At 31.0% G+C, this 20,757-nt stretch overlaps 1 protein-coding gene across 2 annotated transcripts in view; it reads right to left on the bottom strand.

The window, feature by feature from the left end:
* LOC129229136 (splicing factor 3B subunit 1-like) overlaps nt 1-20,757 on the bottom strand; it is a 123,519-nt gene that overhangs the window by 42,661 nt on the left and 60,101 nt on the right. For both annotated transcript variants that reach the window (XM_054863459.1, XM_054863460.1), the window contains 10 exons: nt 19,441-19,525; nt 19,276-19,364; nt 17,343-17,565; nt 13,798-14,064; nt 9,842-10,158; nt 7,790-8,071; nt 6,897-6,983; nt 6,528-6,798; nt 3,317-3,462; nt 1,543-1,689 (listed from right to left, as the gene is read on the bottom strand). In XM_054863459.1, the coding sequence (XP_054719434.1) occupies nt 1,543-1,689; nt 3,317-3,462; nt 6,528-6,798; nt 6,897-6,983; nt 7,790-8,071; nt 9,842-10,158; nt 13,798-14,064; nt 17,343-17,565; nt 19,276-19,364; nt 19,441-19,525 (1,914 nt within the window). The remainder of the gene's footprint in view (nt 1-1,542; nt 1,690-3,316; nt 3,463-6,527; nt 6,799-6,896; nt 6,984-7,789; nt 8,072-9,841; nt 10,159-13,797; nt 14,065-17,342; nt 17,566-19,275; nt 19,365-19,440; nt 19,526-20,757) is intronic.

Here is a 20,757-nt window from a genome sequence, read left to right as displayed (position 1 = left end):
ATCCGCGGAATTGGGTGGCACAAGTGCCGCGGATAACAAAAATCGCGGATAACCGCAAAAAGATTAAAATGGGGGACAAATCAGGTAAAAATTGTCCTATCTCAAAATCTTAACTGTATTGATGCATAACACTTTCTGCAAACAGTGAAAATATATATATATATAGAGTACGGTACAAATGTTTTGTATTTTTGCACAATTGAACTTAACATCAATAACAAACAAGTGTATGTACGATGAAGAACGCACAAAAATAATAATAATAATAATAATTTAAAATTAAATTAAATCAATCAATCAAGCAAAAACAACTGAGTGTCAATTTACAATTTTTCAAAAAAAAAAAAAACAAAAAAACAGCCACTGGTATTCGCTTTTTACTGCGAAAATACATGTTCGTGATTGCTGATTGATTCGCGGATAATCTGCCCCGCAGATAAACCGCTCGCGGATAATCGGGAGTCTACTGTAGTTGTATTTGTTTGTATAAACCAAAAGGAAGAAGTATTATACAGTAATCCAAAATAAATATAAATAAGTATTATTAAATTCATTTAAAAGAAATAATTAGCCTAGTCTGGTTTGAAGATATCCTGACGTTTAGGGTTACTTTGAGCAGTGTCAGAAATGGGATGCAAAATAAATTATTTTAATGAACAAGAACACTAGAATTACGGAAGATGGAGAATGAAGGAATTTAAATTTGTTGGCATATAATGAGTATAAAATTGTTTCTAAGAAAGCAGCTACCACCAAGAGAAAATTGCAAGAAAGTACTATTAGGCTCAAGTTCCAAGAAACTAGTCAAGAGTGCCATCAGAAGTAGACATCCTCTATGCAGGACTAAAGTGAAGCTCTTCACGAAGCTCGTGAGGAATTCAATAAATATTGAAGCGTTAATCATGAGTGTATACACTTCTGATAATATGTTTTCAGTTACTTGTAATTCATCCTGACTGCAGAATTTATATATTTAATGCTTTATCCTACCTTTCACCTGTTGTCCACCTCATTTATCACCTGTTTCCATTTTCCAAAGTAATTAAGAGTAAATAATTTATTAATCCCAACAAAATGGGATTGAGATTAATTCTGCAACTGTATTTAATCGAAACAATTTCTTCATTGCAGAACAAATACGCATCAAAAACATTTTCTGCACTTTTCCACTTTTTTAAGAGTATTTTGAAATTAATGAGCAATAGTGCATGTAATTTAACTAATTCTAACAAAATCAGAAGAGTTTTTTGGCAAGGGTACACATAAACAAGGATCCATAAAAAAGGGTAAATGGGTCAGAAAAAGTGGAGAGTTCCTGATTTAAGGTGTTGAATGTGTTGCATTCCCATCATACAGAACAGTAAAAGATGGCTAAACATAAACATATTAATTCAATCAATGGTCCAGTTATATTTACTCACATAAAATTTTACAATTCAAAAATATCCGAATATAAACAACTTTATGCAATGGATTGTACAAAATTATCAGTTTTTATATGTGTTTTTAATACTCCATCTATTATGGTTAAAAGCAACATACCTTTAATACAATTTTTTTCATTTCCTCATCGGGAGACTGAAACTCTCTGATGAGAATAAGCATCACTTCTCTTGTATAATAGTTTGCATATTCAGCATCCATCAATGGAATGAGATATCCTATAGCCTTTAAAAAGGCAGCCAATCCCTAGTTAAAAAAGCAGAATGAGATTAGAAACTTGAACTTCAATTTAATGTTATGTCACAAAATCAATACAATAGACTCTCACAAATTTGAACCAATCATCATGAATTAATTTTAAAAAATAAAAAATAATTAAAACCAATGCCATTATTCCACACTGCATTGCATATATGACATGTATTTTGTACCTTTGGAAGCTCCATGTTACAACAAAATTAATGTCGTTTGTGATTCAGCCATCTGCAAAAACTTATGTCACGCTTTAGGGTGGGGGAGGGGTGATCGTGATATTGCGATAATACATACGGGGATACGTTCAGGATAACAAAAAGAGAGATACTTTTGTGACAAAAATCTGTTTAAGAAAAATAGTGTGACATAAGATGGGGGAGAAGGGCAACACATCGAAACAAAAAGGGGGGGGGGGGGTCAAAACGCTGAGAAAAAAAAGTATGGCAACATTTATGGACAACACCTTAGTTCAGTGAGTAAATTATGCAGTAACTACAAAACCTAGTAGCTCAAAATATCAATTTTTAATCATTAAGTATAGTATATTTTGTACGAAACATTTGATTTTTGCAATAAAAAAAATTGATAATTATACACTCAAACCATTACACTTGACAGTTAAAAGGATAATCAATCATCAGTTACTTTAAAACATCAGCAAATATTAGTTTTCCTAAGTAATTATTAAAATTACATAATTTAGTAAAAGAAATAAACAATTGGTCGAATAAATGAAAAATGATTAAAAATACTTTGTGCTAAAATATAATTGAAATGAAAAAAGCAATAGAAATAAAACAAATTGCCAAGAGAATACAGCATATGGCTATTTCAAGGTTACAGCCGAACCTCTTCATCAGTTCAAAGGTGCTCAACACACACACAAAAAAAAAAAAAAAAAAAAAGAAGAAGAAAAAGTCATGAGAGAACAGCAATCTTGGTTGCATGTTGAGCACTTTCGCACTGAAGATACTATTGAAGCCTTGAAATAAGTATATGCTGTATTTTATTGACAATTCAGGTTTTACCCCCTTTTTTTTCCATTTGTATCCCATTGGTGTTCTTTTTAAAGTAAGAAAGGGAGAGCAAAAATAGTTAAAAAATTCTTTTCTATTCTTTAGGACTTTTATTTAAAAATAAAAAGAATATGATTGAGGGAGGGGGAGGGATTTTAAAAAAGTTGTTTTGAAATCAAACACTTTAAAGGAACCTTTACAAAAAAACAATTACCATCATTTTCTGCTTATTTTGTTACTTACAACATTTTCATACCAGTACATTAGATTTCCCCAATTTTCAGATTTCGTTGTTATCTTAAATGTACTTATATCAACATTTCAGACAAATTTTACTTTCTAAATTTTTCAGAAATGTAAGATATACCAGTAAAAAATCATGCAAGTTTTTAGGAGTGGAACAAGTTGCATCAAACAATATACATAATCAGATTAGAGTAGCTACTAATACATTACTGCATGCATGTTCATAAATAATAAAAATTAAACAGTATGTCTCAAATCAACAAATGATTCATAAACAGTTTTGAAATACAATGGTTCTGAAATAACATATATTTAAATGCTACGCATTTTCTGTTTGAGATGATAAAAAATCTTACTTTTCCACGATGTGTTCGGATACCTTTCCACAGAGGTTTTAAAACACTGTCAAACGATTCTATACCATATGGAGTAGCAGCTTCAGCCAAAGCAGCCAATGCTAAAGCAGTAATTGTTCTTACTTTCTGTTGCTCATCAACAAGACCTGTGCAAAGAAGAACATTTTTAAAAAAATTCTTAATTAATACAGAAAAATTGTTTTAAACATAGCAGTTGTTTTTAAAGCTGTAGATGTAATGTATAAAAGTATGGGAAATAATAACGAAGACAAACACTTTGAAGTCTTCTCATCACTATATGTATGAAACTAAAAATTTGAACAAAGTAAAAAATAAAAAATAAATAAGCAAACTAAGACCCCCTGTACTTAAGTGTAAGTGGCATAATAAATCTACAATCCAAATTCAATGTAAGCTGCTGATTCAAATGATATGCTTTTCAAGTTGATTTGCAAATATGAATTGTTTGGTGTTTCTGGCTATTTCACAGTTCAGGAAATGTAAAAACAGTACTGTTTCTTCAGTTCAATAACTAAACAAAAAATATCTTGCACATTTGAAATGAGTTCAAATGGCAATGGAATGACTTAACTTTCTTTTTGGAAAACGTATTTCAATACAGTATAACCTCAAGTTAACAATCATCAAAATTCCGTATAAGAAATTTAGCAGAGAGGAAATTGTTAAATCAAGAAAGAAAATAATAGCTTAAGCTAGTTACTTAAAAAGCACTCAAAAAGGTTTGACATTCTTTGGCTTTTCAAAATTAAAGAAAAAAAAAGGTCAGAGAAAAACTCTTCCACTTTTTGCGACTTCAGTCATCTTCTCCACAATTTTTTTTTTAGAATGGTACGAATTTTCGCTTTGAATATTGGATGTCAGTGAGGGAGGAGGGGAGTTCTTCCTTGTTGGGAGCAAATCAAAGAAAAAAATTTAAATGATCTTGAACCTCATTTTCTCCCTGATAAAATTAGTTCATGAACTGAAAATCCTTTAAAAAGAAGTTTTTATCCCACAGTGAAGTACCTTGTATACATAACAGATAACAACAGCTCTAATGAAAAAAAAATTTCATTTGCTTTAAGAGCCAGTTTTTGGCTCAGGCAGGCTGGATAATTGACATTTTTTATTTTGCTGAAATTTTCAGGATATGTCCGTTATTTAAGGGGTTACTGTATCTTTGAAACAATTTTCTTTTAATTTAAGTAAATTTTATATATTTGAAACCATAACATGCATACTTATTTTGTAATCAATAATTTATTTTCAAAATTAAAAAATATTGCCTACTTTTTTAAAAATTAAAAAAAATTGAGGAAAATTTCAATTTTTTAAAATCCCTAAGGCTTTTTTATTTTTGCACTAATTTTAAAAAAGTTTTTTGCCAAATGATCACTATAATCATCTCTAAAAATCTGTGCATTCATTTGCTTATGAGTTTAGTAGAAACTTTTCTGTCATTAATTATGTAAAAAATAAAAGTTTTTTTTTTTTAAATTGGTTTTTAAAAGTTTAACATGCTCTAAACATTGGAGTAATTTATAAAATGCTTATCCAATCCACAGTTTTGTCAAATATGTTATTCCAATTGCAAAAAGTATTACTTTAAAGCTGTATCTTTAATAGAAAAAAATCCTTGGGGATTCTAATGACATGAAAACACAAAAAAAACCATCATCAAGAAAAAGCAATTTAAAGTTTTACTTTTGCATAAGAACACATAGCGAGCATGGCCTAAAACCACTCAAAACTTTTTAAATATTTGAACTAAAGCAATGAAACTTTTCCCCTGTATTCAGAATAGTTTTTAGATTTGAATTAAGCAATATAAACCTTTTTGATCGTTTCATCATTTTTGAGGCACTGTAACCCCTTAAAACAATAAAACACATGTTTTTTATTTTTTGAAGAAAAAAAAATCTTTTAAGTTTTTGGAGGTTGGAGTTGGATTTAGTTCGTTTTTTCAAGAAAAACATACTATTTTACATACGCCAATACTTTTTACTTTAATAGTAAACCATGGCACTGGCAATTATTTTGTGTTCTACTATATTCTCGATATCTGTTAGTACAAAATTAGTTGTTGTCACCCTACACAAAAGGTCAGGAAACACTCAAAATTGTACGAAAAAATGCTTTTTTCTGCAACTTAGATCGTTGAAATCTTCTTGTGCCAACAGTGAGCCATAGTAGTATATATTTCAGTAAATACATACCTACGAGTAGTATCCAAAAAGAGAAAGATTTTCGTTGCTGACATTTGGCGCACTGAAATATTCGACTCTGAAATTGCAGAAATCACGAAATTGAATGACTTTCAAGGTCATTAATTTATTACACCAAGAGTCAACAGATATGAAACTACCTGGCATAGAAGCCTTTCTTGTCATAGAAACACAATCAATTAACCGACTTATGGCTACTGTTTCAACTTTTACATAATTTGGCTCTAAACTTTGCTCAACGAGTGTTTTTTCACTTCTGAAAAAATGCCAATTACCTGCTTTTAAGCATTTATTACTATTTTTTGCAACAATAAATTGTTTTAAATAAGGGGCAAATCCTGAAAGTTTCAGCTAAATTAAAAATGTCAACTATCCAGCCCGCCTGATCTTTAAAATAACTGGTTCTTAAATTATTTATTTCTTGTGCTAGAAATAATTAAAAATTCTATTTCTGAAACTGTATTGTAAAGATAACATAATACTGATTTAACATTTCGATTACGTGGATTTCCACAACAATCTGAAAATAATAATAATAATAATAATAATAATAATAATAATAATAGATAATAATACTCTGAGATCAACACAAATTTGTTTCATCGATAATTGAAGGGCTGGCTGCAAAAGGGTAGCTCCAATGCTTTCAAAAGGTCTGCATTAAAGCTTGAAATGTCAATTTACCTTTTTTAATTTTTTTTTTTAAACAACTTATCTTGCATGCAAGTACAGTTATACAAGAGGAGTCATAAAAATAAAAATATTGAAAATGTGATTCAGTGTTTAAGGCTTCAATGCAGAAAATTAAAATTTGGCGCTACCTCTTTTATACAGCAAACCCCTTAATTTTCAATTTTCCCAGAAAACTAACACATGTAATTAAAAGATAATGCAATGAAAACTTAAATAATAATAATAATAATAATAATGATACAATTGCAACAACCAAAATAGGAATAATTGCTGATTTATGTTGGCATACTTACCATGTTCAATAATTTCAACCAAATTTCTGAGATGAGGCAAAATAGCGCATCCCATTAGAATGGCAATTTGTTGTACAATTTTGATGCCAGTATGCCGGGCTTGCCAGGACTTTTTGCTGCGGCATACAGCTTTCAAAAAAGGCAGGAGAGCTGGAATACCCAGAGCGGAAGCAACCACAGCGAAGGCTCTCGCTGTAGTGTTCCTAACGTATTCATCTATGTTATCAATATCAGGCCTCATGGTGGAAATCATAGTTGCTAAACCAGCAGCCTAGAATTGAAATGGAAGAAGTGAAGGTATTAGCAAAAAAAAAATACATAAGTATTTTTAGAAAAAGCAGATTTAACTTGCTTCATGACATTTTATACCTTTGCTAAATTGGAGATAATTTCTCTGCCTTCAACACGAGCATAATAATCTTCATCAATCAATAAGGGTTCAATGACCACCAGAATCTATAAGAATAGAATTAAAAATAATTATTGCACATCATATAGTACTTACTGCACTGAAAATTTGATAAGAAGGGAACTAAAATTTTGACAGAAATAAAGAGCAGTGTACTAATAAACTATAGGTTTTTAAGTATCATTAATGTGAGAAAATTAAGTCATGCAAGTAAGTTCCTAAATAACTTCTTTTGTTATGCTATTTTTCTGCTGCTAGGAAGAAGAAAAATCCTTTAGAGTTGCACTATGTAAAAGTCAGTATGCATTTCAAATTTTAATGCAACAAATGATTAAAATAAAAAACTTAAGTTCTAATTTAAAGATCAATAACATGCAAGTTTTTTTGTTTTTTTTTTTCTCAAATAAAAAGCAGAATAAAATATCTTGCCAAATCAGAAATTGAAATTTTATGTGAAGAAAGATGAGATAAAAATGAATCTTAAAACATTCTGAAAAAGATACATTTTTAAAGAATTAAATGCTTTGACAGTAATTCAGACTTACACTGAGAATGAGACAATAAGAAGGAATACATGTCAATGAATTTGATTTAATTGATATAAGGACAGACCAGATCGTCTAACTTACATTAAATTCAATCAATAATTTTTACAAATAAATGCCTATTCTTGATCTTCCAAGGTTGGTGATATAAGTACAGCAGGAATTTGGTTGAAAAGAGGTTGTTACTACTTGACTTGAATTAAGAATTAACATTAATACACATGTCAAATTACTTTGAAATAATGATTAACAGATGGAAAAACAAAAATTAAAACTACTAAAAATATTATCATAATAACACCACTTACCTTATGTACATAAGGACGGACCAGATCGTCTAACTTATATAAAATTCGATCAATAACTTTTACAAGTAAATGCCGTTCTTGATCTTCCAAGGTTGGTGACATAAGTAAAGGAAGAATTTGGTTAAAAAGAGGTCCAGCCCCAAATTCACGAGCTTTATCAGTAATTTGGCGAAGCGCTGCTTTACGCATGGGAGGTGTTCCATTTTTAATTTTCAAAAGCAGCTTCATTATTTTTCGTTCCTTCTGTTCATCAGGACTTAATGCTTCTTCATCAACGTCAGCCTGTTAAAAAAATAATCAACACTACATAACAAGCATAGGACCAACTTTTCAAGCGCAAAAAAGTCTAAACCAAATGGAGACAACACGGGCAGTAACTTACTGCAAATGAAAACAATTTTATTTAACAACTTACGCGATACCCGCAGGACATTGCCCGTAGTAGAAAATTAAAAGGTCATTTTGTTCCCCTGTATATTTACAAATATTGGAAGATAAATTTCTCGCCAATTTGCTACGTTAAATTGCTCGCCCATGTTACAGCTCCACGTTATAATAATTTGGTAATTTACTCATCCACGTTATGATAATTTGCTAGGTAAACTGTTCTTAAAATTGGAATAGAAAAAGAACAAAATCAAATTTTCGAAAAATCGCTTCTACGTGCTCACCCCTATGCTATGAACTAATTCTGTGCCAAATTTCCTGAAAATCTATTGATAGATCTAGGCGCTATGCACGTAACGGACATCCAGAGACACAGACTTTCAGCTTTATTATTAGTAAAGATAAACATGTGAAAAAATGAATTTAGCTATTAAGGTTTAAAGCATGAAATTTACTAAGTCATAATTTATCTCTTTTTCAGCAACTTGTAGATTGTACAGTGAAAATTACAAATTTAATATTTTCACGGGTTAGTGCACTTTTCCATAAAGTTGGATTTGGACAAATTTGGATTCTTTGTGGATAAAAGTGCTATTTTTAGATGTACCATTTTTTGTTTTAAGTAACTACTCTTATAGGTACTATGCAAAAGACTACTTTTAAAACTACATTGATCATTTTCTTTCAGTCAATGATCAGTTGACTCTTAAAAAGGTTCTCTGAGCAGGTTTTTCAAAATGCAGAAATAAAGAAAATTCAACTTGAATATTAGAGGGTTTTTTTGTTTTTCTTTAAATAATGAAAGTTATTTTATTCTTCAAAGCAGATAATATCTTTGTAAACCAGAAAATTTTTGTAAGGAAAATAATTTCCATCAAAATGTGTTTAATTCAATCAAAATTGCGTCCTTGAGCTTCCTTTCACCTTTCTTCTACAGTTGAAAGAAAATGCTAAAAGGGAATGGGTAATGAAATTTCTTTTTCTGAACTCGTTCAATCTTATGAACTTCTCACTGATTGCATAGCAAAAATTGAAGGCAAATCATGTGAGATATGAATTTTAATTAACAGAGTAATGAATGAGATGGATGACTCACATCTCATTTATCTCATACTAAAATACTGCAATAGACAATTGTGAAACAATAATGAGGTTACCAAAATCTTTGCCAAAATATCAAAACATTATTCTTTCTTTTTTTTTTATAGGGAACTTTGTTAAGTACAATAAAAAATCAGGAGAAGTAAATGAACTGATCATAAAGGGGAAGATTCGGTTGAAAAGAGAGAGAGAGCTGTAACTTTGATTTAGAGACAAGCAGAGGAAGCAATGTCAGGTAGTCACGATACAAGATATTGCAATGCCTTCACCCTTGTTCGATTGTTTGTCCTTTAGGACAATGCAGTGCTTCTGCTGGAAAATATGTTTTTTTTTTTAATGAAATACTGAAGTCTACAAAAAGATATATATATAAAACAAAAAAAACAGCTGGTTTTAAAAACTAGGCTTTTAGCACTTTCTAAGGCTTTAAAAATGGAAATAATAAGGACTTCTAAAGGCCATATAAACCTTGTCACTTAAAAAACTTTTAACATGTTTTTGCAAACAATCCCTGTATCTAACTCCTCCTATTACATAAATTATGTCAATTACGAATACACTTACCAGCAACTTATCAAAATACTGGATATCCTCTGGCTTTAAAGGAGGCAAGTTACCCTTTGGCTGAGTATCCATCATTTTTACAGGATCTTCTTTTTGAAAAAAAAATCCTGATTGCCCACCAAGTGGTGTAGGAGTGGATGTAAGTTTTCTAGCTGGAGTTCGAATAGGAATGTAGCCCGCGGGTGGCTGGAGTACTTTATAACCAGGTGGAAACATAGTTTCTAATTCATCATCTGTTAATGGTCGATTACGTTCATCAATTTCACGCTCCCACCTATAAGCCTGTAGCTGTTCAGGAGTCATGGCCATAATGTGACCTAAACGATAAATTTAAAAAATAATTTACATTTAAAACTTTTAGCACAATACTTTTTCTGTATACTTTAAATAAAATAGTTTTAAAAAACATCAAGTTTGTCATTAATGTTAATCAATTGAATATTTTACAATTAGTAGTTTAAAAAACAAAGACTATAATTCCAAAAAAATACCTCTTACACTTTTTTCAAAAATGAAACGGTCTTTAATCAGGAATTTAATTTTGACACTACAGCTGAACTCACGTATAACCAAGCTGAAGAAGTCATGATATTTGCTCTGTGTTTGCTCATAAAAAACAAGTAAAAAATCTGAAAGTGGCGCTTGTGCTAAATTCATTTTGGAGATAACTCATGACCAGAAAAACATTACCATTTACATTCCTGCTTCAAAAAAACAGTTATAGTTATTCTTGCACACTCAACAGCCATCACTTGCTTTGGAAGTGTTGGTGCAAGTATGTCTGATATCCTCATTGAATCTAGAGTCAAATAAAGGCTTGATAATCCAATTGTCACCAATAAGTGATGTGGACTGCACCAGATTTTTTTTTTTTTTTTTTTTTTTTTAATCTCTCACTCTGGCCACATTGCTGTAAACCAAATTTCCACCATGTCTACATGTTCAGAAAGTTGGATGTTACATTGCTGTGTTAAAATTAATTTGACATAGATGTAGTACCAGGGGTCTGGCCAGAGGATATTTGGGTCCGTTAACGGACCCTTCACAAAAATCCGATCAACCAAAACGGACCTTTCACAAAATCCCGATCAAACAAAACGGACCATTCACAAAATCCCGATCAAACAAAACGGACCCTTCACAAAATTCTGATAAACAAGATCAGATCTGTCACAAATTGTTTATTGAAAGAGCAAATCTGAAAGCAAAATAACGCATATTTCTGTGTATAAACCGATAATTTTTGGAACCTTTTTTTTAAGTTAAATTAGAGGGATCAGCTTATACAAAATCGGCTAATTTTGAAAAAAAAAAAGAAAGAATGAAAAAATCGGCACTCTTGCTATGCTCCTGCAAGCAATTGCTACTGCCAAATAAATACAATGGTTGTTTGTTTTATCACAGCTAATTAGCAGCGGTGTTGTTGTAAACTTTTCTGAAAAGGCATTGGTAAGCACTTTTCTCCTCTCATGATTTAATAAACAATAATAATATATATCTGCGAAATGAACTTAGAACTGCAAAGGGATAGTAAGGGTGAGGAAAAAATATGATCGCTTCAGATAGGGTTACCAACTTCAAAACTATCACCACTTAGCGTCTGGCATTGAACCTTTATAATGACTTGATTAGAAAATATGCTCATCATTTTGTGGGCTTGTCAATATTTGCGTTTTTACAGTGCGGTGCGATGTTTAATTGTTATTTTGGGAGAAAATCATATGGGTTTTGATTTTTCGATGCTAACAAGGATGATTAACTTTAAATAAACTCTTTTAATTACCGTTTTTTTTTCTTTATATGTCTACATTTTGAAAAATGCAATCTTTTAACATCCGATATGAGAATCATATTTTGTTCTTTTTTCAAGCTAACTTCGCTTTATTAGGATTCAAATAAATGAAAAGTCTCTTTATTTCTGTTAGAACTCTCATTTCAAGTTTTTAAAGCAAAATTCCATTTTCTGTTATGAGTCAAAAATTAAAATGCTGAATAGATGGTTTATTTTATTTTATTATTATTTTTTTTTTTGGGGGGGGGGGGGGTCAACTGTGTTTACAGATATTAATGATATGTTATCATAGGACTCTAAAATGCAATTTTAAAATAATTTTATCGAAAATATTTCTTTTACAAGCCGTTTTTATACTTTTGATGCCTTCACTTTGAGAATTGCGATCTCTTTGCATCCGCTATGGGAATCCGATTTTTCGAATTTTTGATGATTATTACGCTTTGTTAAGAGGTAAACAATTGAAATATCTTTTTATTTTTGTTAAAATCACGGAATTTATAAGTTTTAAACGAAATTCTGTGCTTTTTAAGAGTGTCTTGGGTCAAAAAGTTAAATGCTGAACCCTATTCTGAATTTTGTTTTATTTATTTATATTTTTGTTACAATTATTTTAAATACTGTACAGAAATATATCTAGTATAATTTAACATAATGAAGAATGGCAGATAAATATTGATACTTGAAAGAGCGATGCCCCCCCCCCCCTGCTAAATATCAGGAAAAAAATCCAGAATGATTTTCTCGTCATAGAAGAGGAAAACACTCAACTATTAGTTTAATTGATGCAGTTTGTGCCATCTCTAAATTCTAAAATTTCGTTTTAACAAAAAAATTCCTTTTTTTTTTTTTTTTTTTTTTTTTTTGCGAAATTTTTTGATTTTTCACAAAAAACGGACCTTGTGAAAAATCCTGGACAGACCCCTGAGTACACAATCAAGTATTATTATTCAGATTAAAAGAAAACAGCAATGGTATCAGTTCCTATCATGGTATTTAGGAAGGTAGTAACGATTTGTGATTCACTGTATCAGATTAAAATGTACTTATGGGGTAGTTAAGATAAGTTTCATTACATAAATATAAGTAGAACTTGAATTGACTTTTTTTTTCAAACCATGATTTTTGTTTCTAACCCAAAACTGCAAATAAGGGTGCAGTACAGCGTTTCTTAATTTCTTTGATCAGTGGAATCCTTTTAAATGCTCACTTTTTTTTGTGGAACTCTTAGTTTTCTGTCAATAATTTGCAGTGGCATAGTCAATGTTCTGTTTGAGAGGGAGCACAGGTTCTTATCTCAAAGAGACTATCACATTAATCACGCGGGGGGGGGGGGGGGGGAGAGGTTTGGTGGAAGATGCATCCTTAAAACTGAATTTTTTCTTCAAAAATTGGGCAATTGAATTTGTAAGTCATCATTAATGAACTGACCTTTCAAAAATTAGAGAAACACTCAAAAAGCGGGACCAGATGGCCACAGAAGACTCTCTCCTATCCCCCCTCCCCCCATAATCAAAGTTCCATTTTAATTTTTATGGAATAATAACATGAAAAAAGCATAAAACAAACATTTATTAAGTCAGTTCTTTCTTTAAACACGTGAATAGATCAACACTATTATTTTTCATTCGACACTTAGTTTTGAACTTAGAAAAGTGGAGGAGCAAAGTCCCTTTATTGTTGAAAGTGAGAAGGCAATTGCGCCCCTTGACCCCTCGTACGAGCAGCCTATGCCTATTTGCGATTCTGAGTATTTTTAAAAGGGATAAATAACCTCAGAATATATGTATGAGTTATATGATTAAAATAAGTATTTTCTTCCCCGGAAAGTGGCTAGTATTAATAGTAGAATATTTGAAATTTACGTCAAAAATCGTAATTTTTGGAAATATTTAGTAATGATGCAGGAAAAGGAATTTGGGGTCAATCCGTACTAGTTCAACGTATGGGTGTGCTCGACAATTTTAATTTTTTAAAACATTTATGTAACATACAGAATTTAATATTTTTTTCAAACTTAGGTCTCTTATAACATTAAAGGCATAGCATAAGCCCCTTTTTTTTCTTTGTTTTGTTTTCAGGACTCAGATTCTATAATTCTACAATTCTTATCAATGAAGAGAGAATTAGAAGCATTAAAAATACATTAAATCAGATACTTTACCTGGAGTTGGAGTAGCCATGCCCATAGCTTTAGTACCAGTAGGTGTAATACCACTTGGTGTTATTGGTGTCATAGGTGTCATGGGAGTCATTGGCGTCATCATTGAAGGAGTTTGTGGTGTTTGGTTCCCCAGTTGAGACGATGGTGTTTCATCCCATCGAGATCGTCGTTTACTCGCACTAGGCGTAGGCGTTTCCTGAATCAAGTCGGTTCCAGTACGATCTGTGCGAGGTGTTTCTGCCCATCCACTGCCATGTGCAGGAGTTTCTAAATCAAAAAGATTAGATGTAAGCAGGGTTTGTTGATTCAAATCAAGTGATTTTTTTTTTTTTTAATCATTGATTTAAATCAAGTGATTTTTTAACAAAATCACTAAGTAAAATCAGTTAATTTTATTTTTTTAAATTAATCTTTTATTTTTAGAATGTGTCTCTCCATTTAACTACACTGCGTTATACAATCGTAACTTCAACAGGAAAAACTACATGGATCCCTTTTCTGTGTCTGAAACAGGTTTTCACTTTTGCAATATAGCTTTTACTCCAAAATTACAGTTCAATTCAATGCAGAACCAAATAAAAAAGTTTGCAGTTTTTCTAAAATCATCAATAATATAGTTAATATTAAAAGTAATTGCTTAACATGATCTTTTACACTAAAACGTACATGATGGTGAAAACCTTATTTTTAAGTCAAGTATGAAACAAAATCACTTCTTATCTAAATATTATAACATATTTATAACTTTTAAAAATGTATTGAATAGTTAGAGAACTTCTTAATTTAAAAGTAAGCTGAATGAGTTCATCTATTGTATGAAATATATTATTACAAACGAAAAGTAATTAGAAACTAAAATTTTTTTGAAGATTTTTAAAAAATTAAATAATTTTCTTTTTTCGCAATATAGGATGCAGAAACCAACGAGGAGAACAGTTTAGGCTTCTTAGGGTCGGATACTGATATTTCTAGTAATGAAGATTACATTGAAAATGTTATTTCGTCGTGTATAGATTGGAATCCATTATCTTTGGACAATCTTCCTCCTGCCCCTCCAAGACTTCCATTTCAGCAAACACAAGTATGTGCAACAACCGATACATCAAATTTCACGCAAGAAATTGAATATTTTGATTTGTTTTTTGATAGCAATTTGTTGTACATAATTACCATAGAAACTAACAGATATGCAGAGCAATGCATTCACAGTCAAACAATAAAATCAAAAAGTAGAGTTAAAAGGTGGGTTCCTACAAATGAAATTGAAATTAATATTTTTCTTGCCTTGCATATATTAGGGGCCATTCATTAATTATGTAAGGATGATTTTCGCAATTTTTGACACCCCTTCCTTCCATGTAAGGGTAAGTAAGATTTAACCCCCCACCTCCCCCTGTTCTTACATAAAATTCCATTTTGGTTTTCAAAAATAACGAATCTTACATCACTGGAATCGTTGTTAAATTCACTTTGTTAAATTAACCATTTTTGTGTAAAGAAAAATTTTTTAGAATCTAGATTGAATGTTTTTTCGACATTTATTTGTATATGATGCGATACTAATTAAAAATAAAACATGCCATATATAGTGTGATCCTTTTATTATATTTTACACTAATTCATTCTTTGTGAAACAAATAAAAAACAGCTCATCGTAATATGTTTTTTACCTTCCAGACGCAAATGAAATATGATCACTGCCAAACCACTTGACTGCGCGATTTCTAATACAAAATATTAACTTGGAAAATATTACGTAAGAATGGGTTTGACCCCCCCCCCCCCAGTAAGGGTATGTAGAGATTCATTCAACCCCCTCTCTCCTTCGGGACCCTGTCATAATTAATGAATGGCCCCTTACAAGGTATTATAAGGAAACCAACTGTAGAGATGTTTTGGTCAAAAAAGGAATGTGTTGAAACTCCTTTCTAGTGAAATATGACATATGATAGATTTCAAATAATAAAAAGATATCTGCATTTTGTGAACAATAAAGACATGGATCTACAGACGCATCCTAATCCAAAACTTTATAACATTTGACCAATTTTTTAGTATCTAAATGAGAAATTTTCTTCTTTAAACATTCCAGATCGCGATGTGACTGTAGATGAAAGTCTGATGCTGTATAAAGGTGGATTGGGGTGGATCCAGTACATGCCTCTGAAAAGATCTCGCTTTTGGATAAAGACATTTATGCTATGAGAGAGTAGGACAGGATATATTTTTCCCAGTATTATTCACACTGGAATTTTTTAACTTTTATAATGATATAAGGAACAAAATTAAACAGTCAAAAAAATTCTCCCCTTTTTGACCATTTTTCTGAAATTCTTATCACTATTAAGGGGTTAATGTACACTGAAACACTCCTCTAAACCAAGCTTAACAAAAATGAAATGGAAGAAATAATAGAAAATTTTAGAAGGAAAACTCTTTAAAGAAATTTTTTAATAAATTGCAAACTAAATAATCCATAGAACTAATAATTCATCAAATAATATGTATTAGTATAACTAAAATGGAATTTGGGACTGTGATCCCGTTTAAGTGAAAGATTAAAATATAAATGAGGTTTAAAGTTGTCTCACACTAATCAACTCCTACTAATCAAGAATTAACTGGGACAAAATGTTTAATATATTTTAGAGAAGTGTCTATATTTTATTTCAGCAAATTATTTCCCTAGAATATAAACCTAATAATGATCAAAAAAGTTGAAAATTGCACATTTTCAAGGCATTTGATTACAATGTTATGTTTTTCCACCATTTTTTTTCACACTTCTTTCACATAAAAAAAAATATTTTTATTAATAATATCATCAATAAGTTAGGTTCATATAAAGTATAATTGAATAAAGAATATTTACACAAATTCTCAAAATGATTGGTCATAACTCTTTGAGCTATAATGCACAACAGTTGAAAAAAAAAGTTGTTTCGAGAAAAACCTGTTTGAAAAAAAAAAAGAAAATGCTGTGAATGTTTTTGATTCTCCAGTCACTTTAAGTGTTCATAGCATCGGAACTAAACATAATTTTACACTCAAATTTTGGCAACATATTCTTGAATAGTTTTACTAACATTTTATGACATAAAAAAAGTGGATTTTTTTTTATCGGTCTAAACTGATTTCCCTCCTTAAATGCTACAACTAGTTCAAAAGAAGGTAGGGAGATGCATGAAAATGCTGAGGAAAAGGTTTAAACTTTTAACAGGAGACACATGTGCAATTGAATTTAACTGCTTCTTTTTTCAAACAGAAAGCAATATTTTGAATACGGAAAGAATGCAAAAAGAAGTAAACAAACAATTAACGACTTAGCAATACAAAATATCTACATTCTTGCTCATGTAAATAGCCCCCCCCCCCCCCCCCCCCCCCCGTCTTTTCTAGCCCAAATTTTTTTTTTTGATCTCCACAACAATAGAACCACATACATTCTAGAACCTATTTGAAAAGGTGATAACCAAAACATTAGATGCAATTCACAGCAATGAAAAATACAATCGAAACTATCAAAATATAAATACATTACAAACCTCTGTCCGTTTTTGGAGTTTCATCCCACCTATTTCTACGAGCACTAGGGGTTGCCCTATGTCCCGGTGTATCATGACCCGGAGTAACGGCACCAGGGGTAGCATGAGCAGGAGTGGCATCCCACATTCTGGTGCTTTGTCCAGGAGTGGCACCAGGAGTTTCAGAACCCTTAGGTATTCTTCCTGGTGTTTCATCCCAACGACTAGCGGATGGAGTATGAGACTAGAAGTAGGGAAAAGAATAATATTACTTCCCCTAAGCCAAACAGATTTATTTTGAAAAAAAGGTTCAAATATCTTAAGATAACTTTCATGTTAATATGAATTTTTTCTGTAATGCTTTGCTATGCTTTAAATAGACAGAATTATCTACAGAATTTCTTTAGTGGGTCTAAAGCACTAAGTACATGTGTTCAAGGTGCACAATTTTATTTCAGCTTTCGATATCATTAGGGCCATTCCCCAGAAAACGGTAACTTTGTACTGCGCGTAAAGCTATATACATTTCATTGAAAATAATAATTTGAAAGGATAATAAAATTTTGTTGCTTAAGAAATCACAATCGTATATGTGACTTCTTGAGCAAAACATTTTGTCATTACTTTTTAATTTTTTTTTTTTTTTTTTTTTTTGAAATATATGAACCATCTGTACAGGACAAATTGACTGTTTTCAGTGGACTGACTATATACATAAATTTTGTAAATGGTTTAAATTATGATTTCTCAACAAATAAGATACAGTTGGACTCTCTTAATACGATCATGTTCAATACGAAATCACTAATTAACACGAACATTTTGTTCGTTAAGTTTGGTTTGTTATCTAATTACATTAAAAATTTCACCTATTTTATATACATTAAAATAAAGTCTCGGCTAAGAGGAACAAAAATTTCTGACCTCTTTACTTAAAATGTTTGCGCTTGAATTCTGTAATTTTCTTTTTTACAATTTATTCATCATTTTGCTAGGTAGTAAAAGTCCCATTGTGTATCGAGAAGAAAATATTGACTATTTTGCATAGAAAATAAAGCCTGTTCATTTGTTCACCTCTGGACCAATTTACTTGGAGTAAAACTGTGCGCCTTCCACTGTGTATTACAACCTAATCTGCGATTGTCAATTATCATCTTCCCTTTTCAATATTTTCCAAACACATCCTTTTATAAGAAATAAGTGATTTTTTCTGAATGTACTAAAAGTTAGATTACAATGTGTGCATTAGCAGTAATGTTTTTTTAAAAAACTCAGCATTTCTTCGTTTTTTCACAATATCACTCATTTACGGTTGTTACGAATAACGGCCAATACAGACAAATCCGTGAATTTTTCACATTTGGTATTAACAGAGTTCAACTGTATGTTTTCATTAAGTTGGATCTTTAGCTTTAAAAACCTACAATTTATTTTGTCATTGTTGTATTAATGGAGCAAAAATATTAAGTAATGTATGTAGCAAACAACAAAGGGTTGACTTTGGATGTCCCGCATGTGACGCATGCAAATAAATTAAATTTTAAGTAACAAAGTTATTTAATAAAAATAATACTGTCTCAGGAGTATATTTGTATCAAATGTAAAGACTAAAAAATGTGCTCAGTCCTGCTTGACTAAAATATTAAGATCTAAAACAAATTGTTGGTGAAATTATAGAGGATTGTCATACATGTGATGGTGCAATGGCCCATTATCAAAGAAATAAACTGAGATTCGTGCTGTAGTTAATGTAATTAAGTTTAGGTGTAGTTAAGTATGTAGTTTCAGTGTAATTAAGTTTTGTGTTCTTAAGATTCTAAAAAAATATTCCTAAAAACTAAAGAATGTTCCTTTATATTGGACTGTACATTAAATAATATTGTTAAAAACAAGCATTAAATAATTCATATGGTTTTGTTATATCTTTAAAAGATTAACATCTGCAATCACCAACCTCAGCAGCATCCCAACTTGATACTTTCTTCTTGGCTGGTGCAGAAGGAGTGTCATCACCAGTAGCTTGATCCCACCTTCTCCTTTTTGCTGAAAAAGGGGAAAGGCAAAATTAGGAAAGATCAGCAAATTATTTTTTTAATGGAGAGAAATAAAAATAACATACCTGGTTTTGCAGCAACTTCTCCATTTTCTGTTGTTTTAAGTTCACCGGCTTTAGATTTATCAGCAATTTTTTTTCTAAGTTCAACCTAGAAAGGATTGATAGATTTTAAAACAAAATTTTACTCAAAAAATTGTACTTTTAAATACATTAGAATCTCTTAAACTTCCTCCTGAAGAATTGTCATCCTTTAAATTAGCAGACAAAACCATCAAAGAAAAAAAAAATTTCCCTCCATAAAGCTCCCATCTCCAACTGTTTTTCTTCAAATGAGTTCTAGTGCCTCATCAGTAGTTTTGTAGAATCTTGAAGGAGAACCTCTGTTAATTGAAAATGTTCTGTAGAACAGAGCTAGAACATAATATGTTTGACACATATTCATTGTAGTGGAAGTGCTGTTTCAGAAGTGCAAGTTAATAATAAAAACATTATTAGAGTAAATATTTATGATAGGAACATATTCACATGTATCCCGATCGAAGTCTGCTTGTATTATGCACTTAAAAATTCCCCAATCGCACAGAAGAAAGTATAAACTTAATTTTTCTTACATGCTACTAATGTAACCAGGGTATTAACAGGTAATGCACAAGGCTATTAATATCTGTAGTAATGTTTATCCCACCAAAAACATTCTGTAAAAAACTAGCCAAGTCTCGATGGAGCTGCTTGTTTATTTCTAAAAAGTAATGAAATCTAGACAAAGTCATGACAAGTCTAAGGTTCCTTACTGCGATTTCTTTATTATTATAGTTAATGTTGTGTGACTTGGCCGTTAAACATTCTTTATACGTTAGTGGGTACAAGTCAATTTTGTTTACACGTTTTCCAAGTGGCAATATTCCATCGTCAATGGATAGCGGTTCTGGCGACAGATTGGTACAATGGTGTCATGGAGCACCTATTTTTGTACCCTTTAATGGCCAAGTCACACAACATCAACTATAATAATAAAGAAATCGCAGTAAGGAACCTTAGACTTGTCATGACTTTGTCTAGATTTCATTACTTTTTAGAAATAAACAAGCAGCTCCATCGAGACTTGGCTAGTTTTTTACAGAATGTTTTTGGTGGGATTTCACTTCTTTTTGTAGAAACATTTAATTTGTGTAATGTTCAAGTAGACTAAAGTTAGGCTAGATTAAATTAAAAGATGTGTCCCACTACACTGGACTTTTGCAATGACAGTCGATTTTTTTATGTACCAATAGTAGAAGGGGACATATCTCTAATACAGCTGAGGGTTCTTCATTAGGTATTCAGACTTTCAATTTTTGACGTCAAATGAAGCGGCCCACCAAGTTGAATATTTCTTGTGAA

This window comes from Uloborus diversus, chromosome 1 (assembly GCF_026930045.1).
Source record: "Uloborus diversus isolate 005 chromosome 1, Udiv.v.3.1, whole genome shotgun sequence".
Lineage (NCBI taxonomy): Eukaryota > Metazoa > Arthropoda > Arachnida > Araneae > Uloboridae > Uloborus > Uloborus diversus.
This window is presented reverse-complemented; position numbering and strand designations above follow the sequence as displayed.